Source organism: Ylistrum balloti, unplaced genomic scaffold (genome assembly GCF_031769215.1).
Source record: "Ylistrum balloti isolate Yb309-2 unplaced genomic scaffold, AGI_CSIRO_Ybal_v1 Utg370788, whole genome shotgun sequence".
Classification (NCBI taxonomy): Eukaryota; Metazoa; Mollusca; class Bivalvia; order Pectinida; family Pectinidae; genus Ylistrum; species Ylistrum balloti.
Window position 1 is genome coordinate 144,385 of NW_026782460.1, and position 21,433 is coordinate 165,817.

The 21,433-nt window shown below is 33.0% G+C and overlaps 1 protein-coding gene across 1 annotated transcript; it reads right to left on the reverse strand.

Moving 5' to 3' along the window:
• Window positions 1-80: 80 nt before the first annotated feature.
• On the reverse strand, window positions 81-20,720 carry LOC132558396 (uncharacterized). Its single transcript, XM_060222949.1, has 21 exons — window positions 20,643-20,720; window positions 19,205-19,727; window positions 19,002-19,076; window positions 18,750-18,836; window positions 18,459-18,542; window positions 17,904-17,987; window positions 17,671-17,681; window positions 10,356-10,433; window positions 9,892-9,975; window positions 9,272-9,355; window positions 8,618-8,701; window positions 7,874-7,960; window positions 7,211-7,280; window positions 5,803-6,282; window positions 4,554-4,835; window positions 4,302-4,420; window positions 3,560-3,909; window positions 2,327-3,224; window positions 1,233-1,261; window positions 616-926; window positions 81-385 (listed from the first exon to the last, which is right to left on the reverse strand). Exons 1-21 carry the CDS (start codon window positions 20,718-20,720, stop codon window positions 81-83), a joined length of 4,203 nt encoding a protein of 1,400 aa, XP_060078932.1.
• Between the last annotated feature and the right edge of the window lie 713 nt (window positions 20,721-21,433).

The following is a 21,433-nucleotide window of genomic DNA, read 5'->3' on the forward strand; positions in this document are numbered from 1 at the left end:
TAAACATTATTAACCAATCAAAAAAGCTTTGACCAAATATCAAACAAAATTACTAATTCAATAAATATTCACTGCAATATCTATATTGCTTGCAACGCTGTGATTAGGGATTCCGTATCCATGTTGCACTCCTCCATCGCCATGAGAACACTGCTCCAGTTTGGGCATGGCTTTGTTTCGCAGAATAATGCGTTCAACATGGCATTGATCATCACATGGGTTTTCTTGTTTCTGAACTGGAAGTCGAATTCATCAATATAGTTTGGCGAAAATCCCAGTTCAAGGAAAAAATTAAAGTACAATTTGAAACTCAATTGTTCATTGACGAGAGCAATATCATCGGGTGTTAGATCTCTCTCCAGCAAAGTCATTGGCAATCTGTCGTCTGAAAAGAAGATATAATGTATACAGTTACTGAATATTTCGACTATTCTTTCATACAGTTTTTCAGTAAAATATTTCAATACCCATAGAGGAAAATTAATTTGGTTGTAACTTTTATTAGTACATGACGTTGATTTTAGTTTGCATTTTCTTGGCAGATTGAATATACTGTTTCCAGACAATCCATAGTACTGACTTTGCACATGTTAACAACCAAATGATGTTAAATACCTTTAAACACCATGTCCCTGTTATGGTCAATTATGTTCTGAAGTTGTGAAGAATCCATTTTGTTTCTGGACATAGCATCAGCTACATTCCGGAAACTACATGTTGTGGCGGCCTTCATTTTGTGTAGTTGAAGAAAGATCTTTGTGACACGAGATCTGAAAGCGAGATGGTTATGTTCCTCTAATTCCTGCTCCAGTACCTCAATAGGGCAGCCTAGTTCGAGGAAGAACATCTGATAGGAACTCCCAATATATCTAGAAATTCTTCCAATCTCTTTGACTGTCATTATTCTGTCTGGTAAATCATCTAATCTCTCTGTGAAACATTGAAAATTTGTCTAATGATTATAATGTACTATACCAATCTGCACGGCGAGATAAGGAAGCACATACACAAACTGAGGAGAAACAAGTGCAACAACGACTTTGATTGTAACTGCAATTTCTTCCGTAAAATGCTTATATATACTGTTGACATTTCATTTAAAGCAATGCATGATTTCTTTCAGTAAATAGATTTGCAAACGTTGAATAGGTTTACAAATATAGTTTCAATGTGGTTTTTTTTAGATTAAAACCGTAGAGTGGTCACGTCATTGCAAATAGAAAGATATCGACTTACCATTTCGACTCGGAGTCTGGTGTTTCTGTGAACAACAAACATTATATCATATTTACACTTGCGTTGCATTCTCTCTAGATGAACTAAGCCCAACCCAATGTTAATAATTTTCGATATTTACGTACGGTGATTAGGCTTGCGCATAGATATCAAATAAAATGTAAGAACTACTTGTCCAAGTTGCGAACGCTACAAAACGAGATTATAGTTTATGTCGTTCGGAAATGTAAAGAAACATGTCAATCCTTACAAAAATAACTTTAAAATATATGCCATTAATAAAAGATAAATTCAGTCAGTAAACCTAAATCGATCTTGTTCGAATTAAGCTCGCGAGATAGGAATTTTGTCGTCTGCAACACACCGACACCATGACTGAGGCTGGCGCTATATGCGATGACGAGGGGCCGATGGTGTACCGATGCCCTCAGAAAATACACAACCTAACCTCAGTATGAATTATTCTGCTGCAGCCTTTCAGTCAAACATGTCATCAGGGTTCTATCTAACTCATCCATGGATGCACGTTCACGTATTTATGGATATATACCTGCGCGGTGTTAAATAATGAATTTGTGTACAATGATAGAGGAATATTGTGTCAATGATGAACTATTGATTCTTAAAACTAAAAGAAGATGTCTAAATATTTAAATAGATATTATTAAACATGTTGATTGTCCTCTTATCTTTGAGAACTATTTTGTTTACTGTACTTGTCAACGGCAGCGCCACCTAGTGTTTTTGGATTTACTTGGTTGTTCTATAAAGCGGGCGGCTGTTCGAACAATGTGTATAAGGTGATTTTTTTTTTATTATTATTATTTCAATTTCAAAGTGACCAAGTGTAAATATAAGGATTGTTTCTTATTTTCTGTAACGCGCACCAAGCAATATGTACTTACCCCAATGTAAATACAATTCGATGCAGCTACAGAAAATAAGAAACAATCCTTAAGTAATGACCAATTCAAGATCCAAATGTAATTTGGAAGAATCCTGAATCAAATTAGAATCAATAAATCCTTCATAGTTTTATTATAAAATAATAATAATAAACTGATATAATGATAAATCAAAAATAATATACCTTCTGATTTGGGTCTCTGAACCAGACGTAGAGGTCCTGTCTCTCAATCCATCCACGTTCACCTGCACTGTAGCATTGTAAGCGAGGGGTCATTCGCAGTTCTTCTACTTTTACCATCTTCTCATCGGGTGTGAACCGGTAGTTGTTGTGGATGTAAAATCGATACTTTAGATGGCTCTGATGATTTGATTCAAGAATACGCCGGAGAAGAAATTCAAGAATGTTGAGCAAGTTCACGCCAGCTCCTTCTGGAGTAGTTGTATCGGTATCTTTTTTGAACAGTGTGACTTTCATGGCATTTTCCTCGCAATGGATGATCATATTCCAAAGAGAATTAATAGATAAGCAAACAAAGCCGCGCTGAATGAATTTTGAACTATCGTGACCTGGCTCGTTCAGTCGATGAAATCTGTGTATGCAGGCGGCAATCATCTTGTCCCATACAGCCTGGGGGATAAATGGGTTGTCGAACTTGAGACAGAGAGTGGCAGTGGTGACGGTATCAGGATCATCAAGAACTGGCCGGATGGTCTCAGGAGTGGCCATTTGGAGCATACTTGGTACTATGAAGTAACTCACCTCGTCATCGGGATTGTCTGACAATGGGTTTGTTAGCAGACCAAGAGTCTCCATAACGCTTTTCAGTGTTTCTGCATGTTCAAGGAATTGTTTTTCTTTATGGCGTCCCCAAAGCTGTCGGATGAAGTCCAGTGTTAAGACACCAGATTTTGTGTATTTCGTCCACTCAAGTCGTAACTTGATCGAAAGATGGACAGTGAAATCTGGGTCAGTGATAACGGCTTTGAAAGCGTCAATTATCCACTGTGCCGGCAGGACGATGAATGGTTTCTTTGTATGAAGATCGAAACAAAGGAAAGATCCGGAAAATTTCAAATTGCTGCAAAATAGTAAAGAGATTTTACAAAAAGACACACAAGTGAAAAAACACATTGAACTCTAATTTAGAATTACAAACTGTTACGCCAAATAATTAATCGAAATGCATAATACAGCTGTTTCGTCCTTCTAGGGATCTTCAGTATTGCTAGGGCCTTAATTTTTGAAAATGAACGAGGAAAATAAAAAATTGAAATTTAATCCAGATTGGAAGGTGTACTGACCATAAAGTTCAATAAATTTCGTAATACTAGATATTGGAAAATTTCTAAAGAACGTCAAGTACATGTGCATATTCTGACATAGCATGATGAGCATGATACAACTTCTACTGACCTTAAAAAACTCGTGATTTCATGCTCTTCTAGAGGAACAGATAACTTGCTGTTGACTTCCAATAAATCTTTATATGTAAGAATGATGCTTCCGGCATTTTTCGATCTCAACAGCTCGTGTTCCAATGCTACCCATCTAGCAGGTACTGGCTTCTCCCACTGTGACTGAAGTGGCGCTATCTCTATAATCTTTTGCCATATTAGGGTGTAAGTGTCTTGATTCTTTGACGAATCATCCAGATTTGCTACAGGGAACATTTCATGGACGTGGTCCTCCATTATTTTACTTAACTGAGGATCGTCGTACAGCTTCTCCAAAACTGAAGCAAATAATGTTCTTTGTCTTTCTTCCTGCCGAAAAAAATCATGAGGCTGGCTAAATCAATAGAATATCATTTGTTCTGTTGAATTCTCCATGAATATTATCAACCTTTCAGTACAACTTATTCACAATTTACACATAATGGGTTCAAGAAGCAACGAAATTATAAAAAATACCTATTGACAACTGTGTATAGAGAAGCATTCCCCGTGATAATGTCTCTTTCACATGTAACTTCTTTTTCGCTCTGATTCGTCGTTAAAGGTTAATAATCTTGCTTTCTGCTTTATCATCAAATTTAAGTCCATCTTAAGTCCATAAGATGAACCTGAAGAAATGTTATTTGCAGAGAAAGTTTCCCAGTATCAAGTTATTACATTGTATTGTGCTAATTATGGTTTCCGTCATTTTAAATCCTCACATCAGGAGAAGCTATGTCTAAGTGTGACCCAACGAGGATGACAGGTGGCGTGCGTTTATCTTGAGTAGTTTGGTCAATCGTATAAGTAGTGATAGACTTCAGCCAATTTTCTATCGACTCTGTAAATATAAAATGCTTGATATTAATTCTATTGTTTCATTCTAGATTACCAATATCCCCATGACATTGAATGAACAGATGACAAATGAAGAAACGAAAGGAATAAGAACGATTTTGATCATAACATATTACCGTAGCCATCTTTTGATGTTTCCGGATCCAAAAACTTTGCTACATCAAACACAAGGACGAAAATCATGTTGCTTGACATGAAGCAGTGATGGGTATTATAGAATACCTTCTCGCCTCCAAAGTCATAAATGGTGATGTAACCCTTCACCTGTTCGTCATTTTCTTTTGTCTCTGTTTTCATTATTTCCCTGATCACCTTCCGCTGTTCCAGTGATAAATTGTCCTGTCGAATACCTTCTGAACTGGACTGACTTGTGCTTGATATGTCACTAATTTCAACTCCTGCATAATGATTATGTATGTTATTAGTTTATTAGTGAAATTGTCCACACCAATGTAACACCATTGTGATTCAATGTACATTTTAGCAGCAACTGACTGCTATATGTCACCAATCGGCCTATAAGTGCATCTCGTTATAGATATCTCTATCGTATACAAGTGAAATAACATCACATAGGTAGAGCAGGATCACTTCACACACCATGCATATATCATTCGTACTATGTTTGATACATTGTTGTACCCTAAATTTGCAAACAAGGTCCACATTTGGACGATTTATCAAGAACTAGGCTAGCTTGATAATGAAGGAATTTCCACATATACATTATGCAGTCTTTAAAAATACGATAAACTGCTAATCATTCTTAGGTATAACAATTATATAGGTTGCCTGTCAATGATAAGGTTAGGATTTGTTTTTATTTTTACTTTTACTTTTGCCACAGGCTCGCCTCTTTTGTTTTTATTGACCCTCGCCATAATACAGCATACATTTTAAGACACTGATCATGTATTCTCTTTGTAACTTTATCATAAAAGATATTACTTTTTTCATAAAGCATTTGGATTAGGTTTTGATAAGGGAAAAATTAGGTCCACGATATGTCAAAACATTAACTAATATCATAATCATATAGCATTTATTTATAAGTGATTTTTAAACTCCCCTGCACATCGTCTGAACATTCGACCTTTGCAAACTGTTTACCGTTATGCGATCCCATAAATATGGAATGTTTTCATCAAGATTTTAAATGGTAATTGTTGATGGGGCTATAAGATCTCTGTTTTGTTCTTTATCGAAATATTAACCTTTTTTTTTCATTTTAATGCAAAAGTAACATAACCTTCTCCGTTTTTCAAATGTTGCGCCTTATCTTAATCGTCATCATAAGCAATATATGTCAATAATAATAATTAATATTGCGGTATGTTATCAGAAATGAAAAAAATTGAAACTTACTTCTAAGTTTCGCAGGTGGTTCGTCAGATGGCGACCTAGATTGCAACAAGAATGCTGAATTTGAAGATGACGGGGATGGAGAACCAGGTAAGGAATCGGGTTCTAAAACAGTTTGTTTTGCTCGTGGTTGCTCAACACTGCGTTTGTCCTGTTCACTTGTAGCAGGTTGCGTAGCATTATCATCCTTTTTCCGGTATCGGTCAATGATTCGCCTCAGTCGTTGACGACCGGTTTCCATCTCTCCGTCTTTATCTAATTTCTGGCGAAATCCAGTATTAGGGTTGTAGCCCATATAATTTATAAATAAATCAGCAGTATCTGTCGGTTCAGGCCCGCCTTCCGGAATAAGTTCTTCCTGGAGTTGTTTAACGAAACAGGATTTACCCACTCCCTTGTGCCCAACAACAGTGATGGTGATATTACAGGGCTTTTCCATGTTCTGAGCTATTCCATTTGTGTATTGCTGTTGTTCTATTTTTTCTAAACAAAAGATCCTTTTATCTATTTATTTTTATTTACTAAAGGAAAAGTTCGTATGAGTAACAATTTTTTATATGTATAAGATATTAATATATTACTGTATTTACTATCTATATAGTATTGAAATGTATTCTAGTTAAAGTTTGTTTACATTCGGTAACGCTTGGTAATAATTAAATACGAGGAAAATAAAATTTATAAACAAACCATATCGGTTACTGTTGTGTTACATCGACTATCATAGTACTTATATATTTACTATTGTAAAATGCAAGACATGGATTCAACAGATTGTAAAAAACATAAAAGAGGCATTGCCGTAGAATTATTATTTACAAAATAATGATAATAAACTAACTACATCTTTTCAATTTCTGTTAGTACACAAGGTGGTTAAAAGTATCAAATTTACAATAATAATTCTTTGATCATAGATAATGCTTATATTGTGCCTTTCTGTCTTATTTCCTACAAATGTGATGCATCTTATCCTTTACAAATATTTAATTTATGCTCTCCGTTATTCACAGAACAATATATCTTACTCGGAAAACTGCATACCGAAGGTAACTGTATTCATTTTCAGTTTTAACAAATTATGTAAACAGAATCAGACAACAGGCTATGCCTATGTCAGTCCTGTCCAAAGTTCTTGAGTTATTACAACTTGTTTTTGTTAAGATCAAATGTAATTTGTTAATTGGGCGGTTTCCAAATTCTATTCCATGTTTGAAACGCCATTCTGAATTTTTGCTGTCGGTAATTATATCTTAAATGTCTAACGTGACATTACTTTATGAACTGACCAAGATCTATATGAAGCAGAAACGTTTACCCATCCGGACCACCTGGTCTTATTCTACTTGTACATTTTAGGGTTATCGAGTTGAATCATTCGATACAAGTATTTTCATCATATTAACATTACCTTCTTTAGTAATAGGAGACGGTTCTTGTGAATTGACTGGACTTGGTGGTTGCATTCCAGATGGCACATTCTGAAATGAAAATGTTTGCAATTAAACTAATACTTGATATCTTATAAACATTGCGGTTTCGCTGCTGAAGTCAACTTGTCTGTAAATCATGAACATGACTATCCACCTTCTTTATCATATAATGGTGTTGAGCATAAAAAAATAAGTTCATATTAACGTTCATGGAAATCGGTTTTTTTTTCGTGGAAGAAGACGTCTATCTACAAGATATACAGATATTCACCTTTTAAAAACAAGCCTTCTAAATATCTTCGAACCGTACCTCTAACAGTAATCTGTATATTTTATATAAAAAAAAACAGTGTAAGTTGTCATTCGAAGTATTGAAATTAAAATAAGGCGGGCATTTTCGGTATTAACTACATATAGACGCTTACATCAACATATATTATTTATCATCTTAAGCTAAAGAAACTACAATACTAAGAAATGAACGCTTACTGCAGCATAAATTATGTCAAAACTGTGTTTAACAACCGCGAGCAGAACAAATTCGCAGCATTAGGAAGACGAATGATGCTCAGCAGAAACATGATGCTGGCCTGGAACGTATTGAATATCTTTCCAAATATTGGAAAAGTATTCGAACTCACCTCAGGTCGAAGTCCTTTATCAATCAGTAATTTGACAATATCTCTGTAACCTCGTGTTTCAACCTTTTTCACTTCCGAGAGCTTCAACTTCAGCCGATATGAAAAGACAACATTATTAGTTTATTCAAAGAATATTTATTGAATAACAAATTAGCAGTCCATGTTCTTTAGATCCTGGTGATATCCACGGAATGAAAGATATGAGACTAATAATAAAGGTACATGACCATGGTAAGTATAAATTAATTTGGCAAATTAAGACTACTAGTTCGTTGTAATATACAGGGAATTATAAATATAACCAAAACTGATCCCATACTCACAAGCCACACCCCTTTTTACGCATAAGATATTTGCTAAGGTGTGTCCCAACATGTACCTACGCAAAAATAATCTTGTTACAAGCCAATAATAAACATGTTATTTAACCTCTAATTACAGACGGTAAATTAGAATATTATGCTGTATTGGAAAGTTCTGCTGTCGAAAAAACAGATTACAGATGCATTCGGTTTCATGGCAATATCAAGACTATCCGTAAGGAATTTATCAAATAGATTTAAAGTAAGTACATACTAATTCCTGGGAAAATTCCTGATTATGCATTGATTCGTAGTGTTTGAAGCATTAAAACAAACTGCTACCATCAGAAAATCAATAAAAAATAAATCTGAATAATGTTTGAGGAAGAACAAATTACAAGGAAGATTTGAATATAAGATACAATACACCATAAAACATTACCTGATTAGGATTTGCTCCCTTTTCGAGTAATAGCTTAGTTACATCGAAATGACCCTTCGTTGCTGCCTTTTGTAAAATTCCTGACTGCAATGAATTAATATCATGAAATGCCACAGATCATATGAATCGACATACAAAAACTATGAAAAAAATGATATTATTATCAACAGGGTGCCTTTGTTATGGAACGAACGCACTCAAATCTTTACTGATTTTTATAAAACCATTGTCGTACATTTTACCAAACTTTGAATATCCCTACTCAATATTTTTTTCCATACTGGACATTATTGTGTAAGTAAGTTTTCTATCTTACCACCAATTAAAAATTGATGGTATTTATTAAAAACAGCTTAGCTTGCAATTTTAGAAATTCTAGCATTTGTATCAATATTACACACTTTATCAATAAATATTATTACTGTTACCGTGTACTAGAATAAAAAAACATTTCCAGAATAGCATGTCCAAAGGAACATTCCGTCAAGGAATATGAAAAACAAAATGTGTATAATCCGAATGTTTATCACATTAAATTGTTGCTAAATTGATATAGATGAACGAAAACGCTTATGTTGACTTCAGTAATTAAACAAATTGAACGAAAATGTAACCTCGAGTACAAAATTTGATATCATATACTGTAAATATTACCTGATCAGGATCAACCCCATTGTCAAGCAGCAGCTTAACAATGTCAAAATGCCCCTTTTTCGCTGCCTTCTTCAACGCAGAGGACTGGAACAGAGATATGTTACAATAAATAACATAAAGGGTACCTAATGAGAGGAACTCTTAACGACAAATAAAGTTATAAACTGAATAGCCAAATCCGGCAAGAAGGTGTCTTAATTTCCTGACAGGGAAGGGGAGATATATTTCACATCATAGTTTAAATGGCTTGAAAAGGATGTGTCATCATACGTGGCAAAATGATGAGACACTGATGGCCAAACCAGAAACATATATCAATTAAGAACGATGAAGATATAGACACAATTGTCGTTTATCAATATACTATATATACATTTTCATCTAAATGATCAAACTGCCCAATTGCTTGATTATATCATTATTGACTTATGCAATACTGATGTGTTGAAATCTAAGATAAGATGTCTTATATTGAAAAGCGTAAGCGGAAAAAACCCCTTTTTTCATTTATGTGTAGAAAAGATTTAAATATATGTTCAAGAAAAAACATTCAAAATTGATACAGAACAAGAAGTAGGAAGACATATAGCTACATCTTGATTCTTTTTAAAAACCAATACCTGTTTGGGATCCACTCCCTTGTCTAATAGTAGCTTTACAATATCAAAATGTCCTTTTCCTGCTGCCTTTTTGAAGACTCCAGGCTGAAAAAAATATGTATCTATATGAATATAGCAGTAAATTTGATTTGCTGAAATAAACATACAAACATTTAATACCAATAATATTCAACGTACTTCATCATTACATTTAGCATAAAGTAGCAAGACAAACATAAAAGCAGAAAAAAAGTAGTACAAGATTTCATCGTTTACTAAAAGTCTTGCTGTTCTACGATGATGGTGGGCATTAACTTAAATGAAAATGCGTGTCCTTATTCGCACTCTCAGTATATACTTAGCACACTTCCATTGCTAAATGAAAGCTAGGATACTTCCTATATACCGGAGATACCGGTGTATGTGGTACAAATAGATAGATATTTGTGTTACGAAGAATATGTCCAAGTATTTGATAGACTCACTTGATGTGGATCTTGTCCTTCTTCTAATCGTTGCTTAACGATTTCAATATTTCCATTTGCTGCTGCCTCTTCCAAATCCTTGAAATAGAGAACATAGTGAAACTGACTAATAGCAAAAGTATCATGTAATAAGTATTTACTTATAATATCTAATATCTTTAATTACAGCACATTGACTTGCCCTTGGAACGGATAAGTGTTTTGTCTGTGTGGATATGTTATTATGATATGAAGTAGTTGTACTATATGATCGACGGTATGTTTTAAAGAAAATACCAGGAAATAAGTTTGGGAAAAATACAAAAATATATCAAATATTATGTTCTGATCTTTACAACTCGTAAGTATCTAGCATTCTTTTAAAAGTAAATTCTGTTGAATCTCTATTACGTTCTTACTTATCTATTTAAGAATCAGACGATCCTGGACTAATCAGATGATTAACTCAGCCCTAGTCTTTAAAACCTGAAGATTTTCTTTCGCTATCACTATGATAATCATAAAAAGCATTGCATAAATCGCGGACCATTTCAATTTCATTCTGAACTAGTTTTACTACATTTTTCAAAGATAGACTATCTGTACAGGGATATTATCCTGGTTATGATGAATATAGAAATACGTATCTAGACATCATAAGTAAAACACATTTCTTTCCTACTTGATATTTTGTGAATACGAATATCTAAAACTAAAAACAAATACACGACTATCCGCCTGAATAAGACTATTCACATTTAGTTATATTTGCATTTGCCAGCCACGATATAGACCAACCAGAAAGAGTCGTAATATAATCTACAACCAGAGCGAGACCATGATGTCAACATTGCTTGCAGAACACCATCAAAACGGCTGTCTTACGCAATCGGTTATGATAACTATTTGAAGCAGAAGACGCTTGCCTTTCCGGACGCTTTGCCTTGTTCTCATTAGATCTTTCTATGGATAGTTTCGTGTAAATCTTACTTTTGTTCTTATTATGCCGTACTTTTGAGTTTGAATTAATATTCTGTCGATATGTTGATAATTGAAGTTATAATCGATATAAAATAGCAATATAAAAAGAGAAAATATAAACATTATACATGCCAGAATCTTACAATCAAACACACCATATTGTACCCCAACGCAATATAGTGTTTGACTGTCAAGCTCTGTAATTGATAACGACCAGAAATGCCATAAAATACAGTTTAATTCGTTAATATATATGAGGATGAAAGTGCATATAAAACAACAAGGGAATGTGTAAAATATTCCTCACATATCCGTCTTCTTCCATTGTTTCAATGGTCGCTAACGGCAATGTTGTCTTAGCATTAACTAAGTTCACGACATTTGCATCACTCCTGAAGATGAATAAAAAAAAAAAACACATATCGTCATGATAAATCCGGACATTTTGAAATAATAAATAAACAGAACTGAAGTCATGCAATAACTTTAAATTTAGAAATATAGCATTGAAATTCCCTTAAATAGATACAGATTTTTACGTTATTGTGATATGTTATCATTCATTAAACAAATATATGAATTTGAATCAATTTGAACACTTCGTGATGAAATATTTTGTGTAACAAATACGTCGTTTTTAGAATACATTCTTTGCATTGGAAAAAACGCTTGTTGATTTCAAATGCACGTATGCAGAATGTAATTGGAATGTAATATATATGATCACACAGTTTTCGAAATGGTTGAAATGTCTAGAGAATAGATAGACTAACTTTGAAGTTTGTAAAATAGATCAAAAGTATGTACATCAGAAATAGTTACTTTGTTATGGAATCCATTTAACTATCTTCATATTTTCTTCAACTACTAGGCACTATCTCAGCTATTTAAATGAAGAGGTCAGAATCGATAGATTTGGCATGTCTGTATATTCTTTTTAGAAAATAAAAAAATCCATAGTTTATTTGAAATATCAAAGATTACTGATGGAGTTTAACTTGTAAAATGGGTTTTATTTTTGTAAAAAAAAAAACACATAAAAACAAATTAAGGAAAATTCTATGATAAATATACATCGTGTGTAAACATTGTAAACGTATACTGTTTCCTCATTAAAGATAAGATATGCAAAACACTGTATCATGTCTGGAGAAATATTTCTATTTCATTTTGCGGATGATCTATCATATCAATATGACGATATGAATAATTCCAGATTTGATATAAGAATCCTTTACATAAGTAATTCTCTATCTAAAGATAAGTATTTATATTATGACTATTTTTTTAATTGATTTTTTTTTTTCGTTTTGTTTCTAATTAAATATAATTAAACAGAAATGTAGTTTTTGTGTTTGATATCATAAATACCCATTTTATTCCCATTACAGTATATTAAATGTATTAATATATTTTCATACTTGTAAAATACATGTGATGTTTAACGGCATAGTCTCTATATAATATCTTTGAAATGATTACATTATTTAAGACACCAAAATTAAATAGAATAGAAAAATATTACAATGCGTTAGTAATATTAAAACTGTCTAAATAATTTGTGATATTATTATGTAAAGGTAGCAGTACACAGTTTCTCGGTGTGGCCATGGGTGATTGGGTGATTTTTTTATCATTAGATTACCCCATTATAAAGGTTTTAATTAAAATTGAAAAAATAAATCCTTGCTAAAATTGGTCTTGTCATGTTAAAGTGGACAATGTAGGGTTTCATTTATTTCAGAATAATATTTTAGCTTTGTGTTGGCGATTACTATTGGGGCAGTCTCGAATCTATGTCTACACACCAAATACTAGCTTTACAGGAAGTGAAATTGTGTTTTGTGAAAAATTGTTTCATAGGATTATGTTATGAAGGATTTCCGAGTTGGAATTTGCTGAAATGTAAGAACTTTGTTACCACGACAGTGTTGTTGATTTTAAGATAGGTGTTTAGAATTAAATTTCTTCTAGAAAGTTGTAGTGTTAGGTTGGAATTAGCAGTATTTTTGCATTTTTAGCATTTTTTTCAGGAGGTAACCATGACAATCAAATGTCAGAAAACAGAGGAAATTTTTGGTTTACACAAATTTCATCTCTCTACTATTAAAGTAATTGCTATACCTGTATATCTCAAACATGACCAATAATTTCAGGAAAAATGCAAATTAACTGTTTCCTGATACCAAAATATTTGGATTTGGAAATATATGCACTGCCTTAGATTTCAATAATTTTTCAATCCTTTGTTCGGTAAAATAGAGATATATTAACGCTTGAGGTGAAAATATTAGATTGACGAACACATTTTGGCACTATGAATACTCCCACAAGCACGATTCAATGACATTGCTATCGCGTTACAGAAATATGATTTACAACTGATTTAATCAGGGACAACACTTGATAATTCCTCGACCAGAACATACTTTTACAATCATTGTGATATTTTAAATAAAGGAAGAACATACCGTAACCGCTACAACAAAGATATTCCTGACTGATCAGGTTTTCAATTTAAAAAACATTGAAAGTCATATTAAAATCCGTTAGTCTTCTGTAATAAATGATTCATTGTCAATTATTACCTTTGTCTGTTAGGGGGCATTCTATTTTTAATTAGATAATCACTTGAGACTTCAGGAACGAAAGCATTCACATTCTACTGTTGCAATTTAAAGCAAATAACAAGAATACATACCTGAAGGTAACTGGGTTGTTCCAGTGGAATTGTATCCCTTTTAATATAGTAACGTCATCGTTAGATCGATTCAGTTTTCCAATTTTGTAGTAAATCGATGAGGAATCTTGCCATACTCGGACACGTTAACCAATGGAAATTCTTCAAATAAAACTATACTCCATATTTCAGTCTAAATATCTCCTGTATCTCCATGTTTGCGATGGTTTCCAATTGGTTGTATATTAAAAAATATGGCACAAACATGCAAAAATGTAATTAAATCCACGCATAGCTATTTCTTTGTTATAAATATAGCCTCTAAAGAACCAACATGTCCATTGATTGATATCATTTGACGATACGTAATAAAATACTCACTGATAAAACAGCAGGTAACAAAGGAACAACCGATAAATACATAATTAGTTCTGACACTCCTATGCGGTCTACATAACTTCAACAATAGAGACATTATGTAGACGGGAGTAGCAGGGTATTCATTACTTAAATTTAACCAAGACTAGTAGATCAATAATTAAACGAAGCTTAGATTCCCTGGGTCCTCTGTGCAAACGAAGTATTGATTGTCGCTCACTACTTTATCAATAGTATAAATACAGTGCATATTAGGAATATGCTGCATATTATGACTAGTTTGTTACAATAGAAATACGAATTATGCGAACATCGACAGTTTTTGAGGTTAAAACCAATAAATATTACTACAACGATTGTAATGCAAATTTTTGAGACATATGTATATAAATTCCCATGTTTTGCCATTTTGTATGTGTGTGTCATGGTACAACTTTTAAATAGATGGGAGGTGAACTCTATTAATGAACGATATCAATTCATTTTTTCATTGTTGTGTCGTCCACGTTTAATGTTTTAATAACACTAATTTGGCTGAATAATAGAAAGAAGAAAAATATCCATTTAGGTATGTATTCTTGATTTACCTCGGTGTAACCATACATTGTTGATATTTTCATACATTTTTATAAATCCGTATATTATCTATATATCAATATATTATCTATATATCAATATAGTGTTTATATCTCCATCTATTGCCTTTTGTACATGCATTGTCTGTTTCCCGAAACATATATTTCTATTGATCAAGAAGGTGAAATATGTATTTACGCTTGAATGAAGCTGTGGCGTTTACGTGTAACATAACAAGGTTAGTCTAACGATCTCCTACGTTATTATCTATGCTGTTTTGACACAATAGTGGGTCGCTCAATACATGGTGCAGCAGTATTGCTAACCAAGTTTCATATACATGTACATTCTTTTATAATTGGTTAAGATCTCTCATTGAACAATCATGCCTGGGCAGATTAGCAGGTAGAAATAGAATAACGGTGATATCTAACAAACATTACAAACTGGCGTATGATACTCAATATAGATTATTCCATAGACAATAACTGGCTGGTCATTTAAAAAGCAATGTGAGGATTTTATTCATTTGAACTCCCTAACACTTATTCAGTTAGAGATCTGTTTATTGGTTCTTGCTACCTTACTATATTATCTGTTTTGATGTTAATCAAGTGGTGTAAATATTTAATGCCACTGACATCAGAATCTTAAGGTAGATAGTCTCAGCAATGTTCTGATACATACAAGGAGTCTTAATATATTTTTTTTATTAACTTTATATTTCAAAATACTTACACATGCCATAGCATATAAAGATAGTGGAACTTTGTGTTGGTTATGATCATTTACATTCATTCCCACTTGATATCTCTTATAAATAAAAATTACAAGAAAGTTAATGTTTTCTTTACGATGCAATGAAAATTTATTATATATCATGACAGAAAAACAATCCTCCAGGGGCTTATTTTTGTACATATTACAACTTTATATACAAAATACATTATCCATAATAGCATTAGTGATAATCTTGTGAAAAGCAAATTATATGCCATGGGATTGTTATACTTATCAAATCAATGCATTCAAATATTATTGATTTATCAAGTATATAGCCATTACGCTTGACGGCGTAATACACAAAAGTAACTTGGGAAATATTGTTGTTTCAAATATTTCTCCAAAATGATTTTCATTTCTCCATTACAGAGCTGTTGTTGTAGACGAGGAGTCCAGTGGCACTGCTGTAAATCATATGGTCCTACCTCTAACTTTTTACGCGCAATAACTGATATACAACCTCTTGTCTGCAGCATAGGATCATGTGTCGATGTAAAGATTATTCTCAGCTTGGAACTTTGTTCATTGAATTGATACATGAGTGATTGAAATGTTTTTTATTTGCTATCCTAAATATTCATTCAGGGATTTCTATGAAAAATCGTTATTTCCTGATGCTAAACATGACATTTTAAAATCAAAAGAAATATTCACTCGAACAATATAGTAGCACGATAGAATATTGTATCATATCATCTTTCTTTTCAAGTTTTTTTCAGTTTACTATTCAAATTATCAATATAGGAAATTTGGTTAAAACATTTTTACTGTTAGAAACTTAAATTGTGTGTACCGGATATTTGGATTCGACATGAAAATGTAAAAATATTATTTTCAGACAGAAACTTATTTTCTCGAAATATCAAGGAACATATTTGAAATTTTAACTGAGAAAAATATTTTGATATAAGCAATATCCGATTTTTTCGAATCGAACAAAATCGGATTCACCTCGCCTGATATACTTTGCAATGCATTGACATTTACCAAGTTTGTCATGATAACCATACAAGAAACATCAAGAAAATACCAACATGGCAAACTAACGAACATCAAACACGTCCAGCTTCATGTCGCACAAAGAAACAGAATATTTCTCAATGAGATCCCCATGGCGACCATAAAACTTCCAAACGAACACAGGATCATCCGAAATATCGTCTTTAGTTTGCAATAGCCTTATGTCTGTGTCATGTTTCCCTAATCAATCTGTCATTTCTTGCGTTTCTGTATCTTTCCGTAATTCATGGTTTTGCCAATCTCATCATGCACACGCTAAGTATTCTCATCTCTAATTGCGTGTTAATTTCATTACTAGTTGTGAAAGGTTATGTAATTATTTCAAACAAAATTTTACGACAATCATCTACAGAGGTCCAGCGGATTCAGCTAAATCAATTTTTTCTGAATATTAGCAATATTAATATCTATATGCAACAATGACCTGTTTTCAAATATATAACTTCATATATTACAAGCAAATGTTGGAGTAGCCAGGCCCATCTGAGAATCGCCAATTATCTGCATAAAGTTGTTCAAAGTGGAATTAAGAGTGTCTTCTTTGTCATGCCTTCCATGCCCCTTGTTGAATAAATAATCTTGTTTGACTAATAATGTTCTATCGTTTCGTTTTCGAATTATGAATTGTAATTAACCAGTATGTTATGCTTTTCGTTGAGTAGTATGTCAGTGACATCAGGAAACATAGCCCTCGACTAGAGGTTCACTGTCAACTAGTCATTGTTTCCGTGTTTCTAGTTGCTTCTCGTATGTAAGAATGTATGGAGCATTGCCGTTTTCAATTCTTTCTCAAATGAAAAATGTTGACATCTGCTGAAATCGATGATAATTATTATCGTCCAATAAAACCATCAAGCGTGTTCTGCCTTCCGTTGAGTGGTGTCTGAAATCCATCCTTTCTCAACTGCATAGCATCACAAAACACATTTCTGTTTTAACATTGAATAAAAACATATGAGTCGATTAAATATCATTAACAGAATAAAATATTGAAGATTGTAAGAGATATGTTTGCTTTATACTCTGTTAAAGTTGAGAGGTTTTTCTTTTAAAAAATGATTTTCTGGCGTTAACTGTAAAGCCATAGACTTTTCCTGTAATATAAGCACTTATCACTAACTCATAGTCAAGATAAAGTGAATTATAGATACCTAACATCTCCTGCTTCTCGTTGAGTACTTTTTCTTGCTCGTCATATCTGATCTGCAGCATATGAGTGTCGTAAACCTTTCTCTCTGGCAACGATGATATTAAGATGAGAAATATCAACTGAAATATACTTGTAGATATTCGGTGGTCAACCTTAATATCTTTTGTTCAGTGCAAAGTATAAGTGACATCAACATGTAACACAAATATGTATTCGTTAAAGAAACCTTTGTATTCCATAGATATAAAAACCAAAGATAAAGTCTCATATCGACAGTTTTACTTCTTGAGTCGACATTAATACTCAACAAAAAAATTTTGATTGCGTTGAATATTTTCTCTGGTTCATCCTTTCTCGATCGTATGACACAAGGTCCATCATATTTTCTTCATGGCAACATTAAGATAAGAGTTGTGTACAGTATATTAAGGAATACTGCCCAGTGAGACTTTTGTAAATGGTAAGAGACAAATATATGCTTTCAAGTCCAGTTTCGAACAGTTCTTAAAAGACATGGTTTTATATGCAAATGCAGCAAACCATCAATCATACATACTTAACATGATCTGGGTTTGGGTCAGTAGTCTTCTTAGTTCGTCATGCTTCAACGTCATGGCATGGAGTTCATCGTTTTTCATCTCTGTATTGTCAGAAAGAATTTGCTCACTCATCGCGAATTACATTATAATGCCGATGTAATTGGTAATTGTATGCGTTTAATTTTGGTCAAATATGTATTGTGTATTTCACACCAGATGTTGCATAAACACCATTATATTTTTTTTCGTTGCAATTAACATTAGTTCATATTATTGGCAATACTTCCTAAACCTATAAATATAGTTACCAAACATGTTCTGCTTTTCCTCGAGTAGTTTCTCAAGATTCTCATTTCGCAACTGCATGGTAATGAGGTCACCATTTTTTCTGTCCGCTAAAATTAATGAAAATTCAATGGTGTAATATGCTAATAGATGTTTTTTAACTGCATCCATTTTGAAAGCTCATATCGCAATGTGCCTAACAATGACAAGTGTGGACTTTTAATCCTCCATTGTATGCTGTAATCCTGCATACAGTGTGAAATCACAATTCTCACCTGATTCACTTTGAAGTGGGCGCTTTACATCAGCCAACTCTCTTTCAGCCAAACGCAATTTAACATCTTTTTTACCTATAGACAAAATTAAGAAAGTATCTTGTCAATTCATAAACAATGTAAATTACACAAAGGTTGTATTTTCATAATTATCAATATCAATGCCATTGTGTAATTGCAATTTGAAGAACAATTAAACTTACCAAGATCATCTTCCATAGCTTTTTTGTTCTTTTCTAATATAGAAAGCTGGCATGTCAGCTCGGCGATTTTCTCTGTAAGGTCTTGTCGTGTTGCCTCCCATCCCACGGGAAGAATTTGTTTCGTTTCAGTTATACCATTTTCCTTATCAATGTGGGCACGTTCAGCATCTTCCTGCATTGACTCGCGCGCACTTATAGCTGATTTCTTAAGTTCGTCAATTTCTGATTTTAAACGTTTTATTTCCTTCGCTTTAGCTTTAACAATAAGCAATAAGTACTCCTGTGTAAAGTTGTCTTCCACAAGAGTAAAGAAATCTTGTTTGGTGTGCATTTCATTCATGGAAAGCAACTGTGTTAAAATTCTACTGCCAGACTTTTCTGAAGGCGTGGCATAAATAGATTTATTTTTACAACCAGGATACCTTGATATTTTCTTGTCCTTGCTTCTGTGAAGAACCTCATTCAGATTGGTAATTAATTTATTCACCTCCTGTATTTGTCCTCCGGCATCTCGTTTAACATTCTGTAGATATGAAATGATATAGTACATGATGGTCAAAACTAATTGTGTGCCGTAATTGATACCTCAATTGTTTCTCAATGACAGAAGTGTATATCCATGTCTCTAGAACTTGAATCAAAACACTGAATAGCATAGGCAATTAAAGCGTAACAAAAACAAAGTCGTGTGTTAAAAACTTCTTGCAGATACAATACCTATCGCCCTGTATTACGTAATAGTAAACAAAGCTCAATTTAAAACAACCGAAAAGGTTCATACCTTAAATGCTGTCTTGATTCTATCTCGAATCACTCAGTTATTATCATTGGAAAATGATCTTGAAAACATAGATATAATTAGAAAATAAAGATTAAAGATAGTCCAGTTAATGTTATCTGTGAAAAGCACAAATCCTTTCAACTACTCGTTTTTGATAGAACCGTTTAAAAGCAACTTCTGCAGTAGTCACACGCCACACCGTAAAACATTTTGTCAAAAGTTTTGATAGGTGCATTAAGATACACAACATACTAGTAATATATTCGGTTTACTTAGCACACGTATAGTGTATCTATTTACAGGTAAATAGCATAAATATGTTTTAGGGGAATGGCTAAATATAGAACAAAGATGTCATAAGGTCCGCTTGATCTGAAAAGCGCACTCATTATCCATATCACTACGGTGGACATCGGGGTCACTTTGAAATTATTTAAAAGAAAATAAAACTGATATTTGAATGTCTGTTATAGTATGAAATGTTATAATTAATTTTGTTATGAACTATTCATATGATAAATACATTCGTATATCCCATGTCGTTTCCTCGGGATAGAACGCACATGTACTGATATTTACTGACATATGCCTAGATGGTGTCCACTGTTCCAGATTAAATACCGAATTTACAATATCAAACCGTATTAAATACTTCACCTCGAACAATTTATCTGTCAGTGATTCCAGTGGTCCATACCATTCATCGATAGTCTCAAATGCACCAGACACAGCCATAATTATATCTGTCACCGAATACCCGGAATTTAACAAATACGCAGTTACCTTTACCTTACTCAGTGACGGGCGTTAGAATAACAATACGGGTTTTTTTGGTTTCGGTTTGTAATATGTCTTAAATTAAATTAAATTTCCTTTGGAATTGAAATCCTCCTTTTAACGCATCTTGTATTCCATACCTCCAGTTTATCTTTTCAACACTACGAGAAATTTATATTCCACTCAGGCACAACTATATTGATTGAAAGCTCCACTTAATCTTCCAGTTTTAAGTTACATGCAATTAATCAAAGATACTAAAGAAATGATGATGTAGATTTGTACAACATTCTTGACAACATATCTATGCAGAGCATTTTAGCAGAAAATAAAAACATGTAAAATCATATTTCGTTACTATCACCAGTGGTCGTAAACTGTAACGGTTCAATTCTTGTTACACGTGTGTTTGGTAATCACTCATTTATTTTCATTTCTATCTATCACCTCATCTCCGCGTTGAAAGTTAGCCAAATCAATCATGTTTTTGTTTGTTTTTTTTTCTGTTCATGAATAACGATAATTTAAAAAATAATATATAATATGGAAATTTTACAACACATCCAACTTATAATTTAATATAAAGCCATTGACCTATATATACTAATAAGCTAGGTGATTTAATGTAAATCCTTATCAAAATCGAGTCGTCCTGTAACAGGGAGGTAACT